This window comes from Oculina patagonica, chromosome 9 (assembly GCF_052425735.1).
Source record: "Oculina patagonica isolate OP01 chromosome 9, crgOcupat, whole genome shotgun sequence".
Classification (NCBI taxonomy): Eukaryota; Metazoa; Cnidaria; class Anthozoa; order Scleractinia; family Oculinidae; genus Oculina; species Oculina patagonica.
The window spans coordinates 17,611,007-17,617,920 of record NC_135766.1 but is presented as its reverse complement, the minus strand read 5'-3'; the positions used below and the strand labels follow the sequence as shown (position 1 = coordinate 17,617,920).

Here is a 6,914-nt window from a genome sequence, read left to right as displayed (position 1 = left end):
CCAGATATACTCAAACACTTAAATTTAGAACATTGTAGTACTGCCAAAGCTCTTATTAAGCGGCTACCCTAGAGGTTAGCGGGAGGGGTGGAGGCCTATGGTTAGTACGTATCGAGCGGTCCGGGTTCGAGCCCTGGTTGAGGCACTGCGTTGTGTTCTTGCGTTCTGGACAAGAGACACTGTACTCTTTCATAGTGCCTCTCTTCGCCCAGGTTTATAAACGCATGGGTACCGGCGTATTATTGCTGGGGGTGGGGGAGTAACCTTGCAAATCCAGGGAGGTGTAGAAATGCTTCTAGTCGCTTCATGCTACGGAAACCGGGAAAAGCTCCGGTCTGTGGGGCCACTCGGCTCGTACATGTCGTATGCAGATTTTACCCCTAGGTTAAAGGGTTTGGAAGCTAAAAAGGGGCTCTTCAAACAGGCGTGGTAAAAAAAATCACGAAATCACGTAAAGACGATATTAATGGTGTGATCAAATGTTTCGATTATCACCATGCATTTCGCTCTCTTTTATCTGGCAATAGCTTTAATCATTTTTGTTGGTGGTTCACTGGGTTAAAACATTAGAAAATCACTCTATTGATGGTATTAGATAGAAGAAAATAAATGAAAAAATACACATACACTCCTATTTATATGAGAACGTCTTATTTCGGCCAAGGCTGAACATTCTCAACGTTTTCGAAGTTTTGAGGCTAAAATGTTCTTAAAATTTTGTCAGTTTTTAATTTTTTTTTTTTTAAAAAAAAGTGCTATTACAGTTCATCCATTCCTAACCGAATTATACGTGAATTGGCTCACAAAGATAAGAAATTTACAAAAAATGACAAGAAATTCATTGCAAGTAAATTATTATTACTATAATATATAATATTATTACTATATTAAGAGGGGAACCCACATCAGCTGTAGCTGGTTTTCATGCGGGTCCTCTATCCAGGTCGAATTGGAATTTGGAAATGTTGGTTTTTGTAGAGGGAGGAAAATCGAAGAACTTGGATAAAGACCCTCGGAGCAAGGACGACAAAACTCAACCCACGTATGGCACCGGGCCGGAATTGAACCGGGCCAAATGGGTGAGAGGCGAACGCTTTCTCCACTTCGCCATCTCTGCTCCCCCCATGTAAAAAGCATTTTCTAGTGAAAACGAACAATTAACTCTACTGAGTAGCACGCGGTTTAAAACATTTACATCGAAAATACCTGTTAACATACAACAAAAAACTTGTGGATGTACAGAACGGCTTTGAACAATTTAAGGGACAATCAGAAAACCACAGTTTTATTCAGAAAGTGAAAAGAGTGCTTCACCATTATTCAGGCTTTGTAATTCAGTGGAATGTTTTACGTTATATCTGGACAAGTCCTCTCAATTCAAGCAAAACAAAGCTATAAGTATATTATCAAATATTGTTATATGGCTGGAACATTTTTTTTTCCAACAGCGCGCGCATTTATTGCCTAATTCGAAGTCACATGACAGCTAACGATTAAAAACCTTTTCCCGCCAAACGTCTCTGAGCTGGCAACATTGCAAAATCTATGACGTCAGAGGGTAACATTGGAATGTTGCCCGCAAATGTTGAGCGACGAGCGCCATTTTTCTAAATCTTACGTTTTGCTATATAAAAAAACGCAACTGGTCCTTCGGGAAACCAGTAAATTTGTTTCCCTCGAATATCAATGTTGAGATTCTCGGGAAACAAAATTGGCTGTTTCCCTCGGGAACAGTCATTAGGTGTCTAATATCTTCCTTCCAACAGTAAAATTATCTTCGAAAATCAGTCTTCTCTCTTCATCCGTGGTCATCCCTGCAGCTATTCTTTCCTTAACTTCAGTGCGATTCATGGGTTCTGAGTTCATCTTCGCAAGTTGCAACACAATTAGTTTTCTAGTTTTGATCTATCGCGGGTTCGCGGTTTGACTAGTACTAGGAATGTAATGTTAAGTTCCGCAATTATTTCGGATCTTTCCCGTTAACCAACATCACTTCTCTCATTTGTCTTTTACACTTGTCTAGTACTTCATCGAGATGCCGAATTTTACAAGGTGTGAAGAGTGAGGCGATCTGGGTATCCGGATGGGATATCATATATACTCCTTCTGTGTCAACGTACCTAAGAGAAGCAAAACTTCCACGCAGATCGAGACGAGTACATTAGAAGTGAAACACTGTTAATCTCGTCACCAATCTATTGCAGACCAATCCTTTTCAATCATCAGTTTCTATAAGGAAGGGAAAGAGGAAAAGGAAATGATATATTGAAAAGGTTAGTAAACAAATCATCAGAAGAAGACTCTTAAAGTATATCCCAATATCTCAATATATCTTTTCACATGAACTGTCAGGAAATTATTTACAAGCAATATCACTATGGGATATGTTAACAGACATACCACTGACAATCCGGTCTTGGTTAGGTAAAAGTTTTACAGCAATTTACATTAACCCTTGTTAAAATAGCTAGGTACGTGACATTACCGAGTTCGCAGAATGCGCCCTCGAATCCAGCAGCACATTGACAGCGGTATCCCTTTGCTGTATAACCGGACTGACAGGTTGCTTTGTTCATACAGGGTTCACTATCACAGAGATTCTTTTGAAAAGAAAGCAAAAATGAGGATTTACTAAATAAATGTTCAAATAAGCTAAAATTATTTAACGTACCCGTAAAAGATTATTTTATTTTTTTGTAGTAGAAGAATTCTAATATCATTGAGTGGCGTACAACTTTTTTGGTAAATCGAATACATTCAACGTTTGAACGAAGGTTGTCTTATTTACGGAATGCGTTCTCTCAAATATCATACTTCTTAAAAACAACGTCCAAGATCCAACCGCCAAATTTATTCAAATTTATTTCTTAACTACAGTTATCCTATTTGTTTTCTGAGGCCTTACTCATTACTTGGCGCGAAAACGTTAGGTAGCGGGTGACATGCGGTTTCTCGCATTGGTTTTTACTGGCGGGAAAATATTCAAAACCAAGCAACAACCAATCAGATACACCAGACAACCTCTCTTAAGGCGGTGGTATACCCGAATTTGAATTGAATTTTAAGAGTTTTTAAGAAGCGGTTGAAGAAAGAAAAAAATTGAAACACCAGCAGACAGTTGACCTCACGCAAGAGCACTCCAGGTTTTTAGGGGGGCTGTCTGGTGTCAGTCTACCAATTTTTAACTTCAAATTCTAATTTTAAAATCACATTTAATCTCCAATATTTCTCTTTTTTTCTCTTTATTTCTCTAAATTTTACTTATCATTTCATAAAAACTATCTCTTCCCAAACATCATAAAAAATCACCCCAAAATTTACAAAACAGCGCAAAACATAGATTCGTGTTTTGAGCATAGAGTTTTGGGATTGCTCGAAACGAGAACGAGATATCGCATAAATCCAAGTAAAGTAGTGGATAAACCGCATTCAGGTGTACCCCGCCAACTACGTCATCAACGTAACATTTTCCGGCTCTAATTCTAGACTTCATTCACTCAGAGATGGACTGACTGAACTACGTTTGCACCGTTCAGCTTTCTAAGAAATACTTCTTGTTATATTCATGGTAGAGTAATTTGTAATATTGCATTTGTGAATAAATTTACTGTCTAAATAAATAAATATATCAGTTTAATTTTTTCTTTTCACAGTTACCTTTGTTCCACGGTATTTGCTTCCGTTTTGAATATTGAGACTGTCCGGATGTCTCAAATGCGTAGAATTGTTCAAGTCACATTTATAATGACCAAATGCGGAATCCATGAAGTTGTAGCTGACGCAGTTGGGTTCCATAAAGCATTGCGTTCCGCAGAAGTACTCGTCCATCACGTCAATTGTTCTGATCACGTGACCTTTAAACGCTTTGTTTTTCTTGGAAACAACGAATCGTAATTCCCGGCATGGCTCTAAGTGACAAGCAGAGATTTAAGACTATTAAAATATGACTTGTTCTTTATTCCCTTAGATAGGATTCTTGTCCACATGAGTGCCGTTACAATTCATCAGAACCCATGACTTGTGGGTAGAAAAAAAAGGAACCATGAGAATATAGTGCTTTGTTCAACCCTTACAGGGCACAAACACGGATGCCCAACTAGCTGATCTAACGCAAAAACCATTAGAAAAGAAATAGAAATTACTTCAATACACTCATATAGTTCAAGCCAAATATATTCACCCGTTGTTTGATGTTTGAATCGGAGTCCCTTATACACAAATACTTACATAAAAAAATCGAAAGTCACAGTCCCCCATTGTGAGTAGAAATTATCGCATATGTATGAAGAAAACTTCGAATTACTGACGAAGCTCACAAAACAATTTATGTACGACGGCCGTAACAGAAATTAAAACACTATTAGCTATAAGGATAAACATTACATTACCATGGCAACCATAAAGCTCCATCCTCATTGATACGTGAACAGACCAAGTGACTGGACGCACCCGGATGTAGCGCGCTTTGATTGCTGGGTCGACTGCGTGATAGACGATGGTATCTTGATCAGAATTTCCTTGGAATACCTAATATGGCAATAACACACGTTAGTTAAGTCTTAAGATGTGACTATTAAGAAAAATTAATTTTAGACAACTTATTTGTTAGAGTGATTTCAGTAAACCTGTGAAATAGTTTTTACACTTTTAGATACTATTAGACACTTATTCTATTGTTTTCTTTTGTTTACTTTCGACTATTACGCACAAACTTGTAGATACTGTTTCACAGGTTAAATGAAATCACTCTATCTGAAAAAAAGCAACTAATAAACTAAAAATAAAGGATCATTGAAGTATCTCAAAGAGATACTTGAACTTCCATTTCATTTCCAAACCGGCACTTTCTGGTTTAATACGAGCCCTGGACACCGACTGAAGCAAGAGTGGCGAATCGTACGGTGGGACTGGGGTTTTGCGAAACAAATTTGTATCTTGTTTATAAAACGATTCATTCGTAAACTGCGGATATAGATGCAAGTGAGAAAGAAACGATCTATGCAGTGACTGTTTTTTGATTAAATTAATTAAAAATTAAAAATTTAAAACTTTAAAATTTAGCCTGAAAAGCGATCCAGCGCTTTAACGGAATTCGAAACCGTGACCTGCGGCGATACTGGTGCGATGCTCTACAAACTGTTCTAAGATTTGAAGTCACACATTGCGAGCAAAATTAATTGACCTTGGCCCCAAGTGTGCGGAGATCACGGGTTGGAATCATGTCGAAGCCCTAAATTTCCTTCAGCCTTCTTTAATTTCAAGCTTCTTTCATTGGAAATTTCACTGCGAAGATCGTTTCTCACTTGCAAATTTTAGTCTTTTTAACATTGTACCGAAGAAACATTAGCACAATCCAAACCTTCTCTGGTTGACCATCTTGTTGTTTGTAAAACTCAAAGAAAACTCCATCACTGCTGTACTGCAACTTATAACTCGTCACCCACTGTGATAATGCATTTCTTCCTTGAGTCGCAATACCATTCACTTTCGCCTCAGTTTTGAGGTCGACTTGTAGCCACTGGGCCTGGTCATTGTATTTCGCTGACCATGAACCTGTCTTGCCTTGACCTGCCTGGAAGTTCAGCCTGGCCTGTGGCGCAGCATGATTGGCATCCCATTCAGAAGAGGCTGATATTTCAGAATCTTTAATTTTGCCACTTTCCATCCCAAGGGATTCTCCACATTCTTCAGAAGAAAAATGACATACCTTTGATTATACAATGAGTCCTTGGATTTTATGATTTGATGGGCAGTGTCGGCCGATCTGCAAATCCTTCGACTGTAGGTCGACACTGCGGCAAAAGCCATATCGGCCGACATAGCGGTCGATGGTTGGTCGAGAGTCGACCAATATGTCGGTCGATAGACGGCCGATAGTGTTGGTCGACGGTACTTATAAAGTACACATGATCCCGACCAGGTGAAGAAATTCGTTTATTAAGCTCCCTATTCTGGACGTGGGTACAGCACGTAATTTTATATATAAAGGCCGTGGTAAACTTGTTGCAGACACAAACGTTTCCCTGTTTGCTGGCGCGTGCAACATTTGTTGCGAACAAAAAATTTATGCCGAGACACAAAAATGTTTCTATCTTTTTGTTTTTCAGAAACATTTTTTGTCGACAGCAACACATGTCTCCCAGTTTGCACAGCATGGAAACAAAACACTTGTTTTGAACCCCGTTCGTTTACTCACCCACGAAACAACACGGTCAACAATGTGTCCTCTTTTGCCACGACCTTTAAAGGCACGCGACATCAATTAAATGTATTAAATGTAGGTCGTGTGCTCGAACATGTTTTCATATGCAAAATCAAAAACGAGTTGCAGTGGTGTTTCGAATATTTCCCAACAATGTCTACAGAGTATATATCTTCTTAATCGAAACAAAAGATAAGAAGATAAATTTACCTTCAGCTTGAACAATAAGTAACGCCTGACAGAAAAGTAACACTTTGAATAAATTACTCTTCATCGTCCGTATCCACATGTCCGAGCTTTCCTTGTAATTTAACACTCGCTTTCTTGTTATAGAGTTGTTTACGGATTGTATGTCGCAGGTAGATGAGAGCTTTTTGTTGAAAAAACGACCCGTTTCTTTGTAATGTAAAGAGAGCTAATTAACAAACTGGTGGGCAGAAGATTATTCCAATGGAAATCTGACGTTTCATTGGCCACTGCGTAAGTAATACGATAATCAATGAGTTCGTAGGTTTCAATAATTTAAAAGTATGTGGCCCAAGTAAATTTCCAATCGATAGTGAAGTCTATTAAAAAATTTGCACTTTTCTCAACAAGGACAGTTTATTACGAACAAAATGAAAAGAAAAAAAAAAGAATAAAAGACGTATAATTAAGTTTATAATTAAGTTTCCAATAAATCCAAAGAAAAACATACAACAAAAGATATAAA

General features: G+C 38.1%; 1 protein-coding gene across 1 annotated transcript; it reads right to left on the bottom strand.

Moving 5' to 3' along the window:
• Positions 1 to 793: 793 nt before the first annotated feature.
• On the bottom strand, positions 794 to 6,700 carry LOC144666398 (EGF-like repeat and discoidin I-like domain-containing protein 3). Its single transcript, XM_078527829.1, has 6 exons — positions 6,413 to 6,700; positions 5,360 to 5,685; positions 4,389 to 4,527; positions 3,658 to 3,908; positions 2,486 to 2,600; positions 794 to 2,229 (listed from the first exon to the last, which is right to left on the bottom strand). The coding sequence occupies exons 1-6, from the start codon at positions 6,489 to 6,491 to the stop codon at positions 2,216 to 2,218; spliced, it is 924 nt and encodes a 307-aa protein (XP_078383955.1). The 5' UTR covers positions 6,492 to 6,700; the 3' UTR covers positions 794 to 2,215.
• Between the last annotated feature and the right edge of the window lie 214 nt (positions 6,701 to 6,914).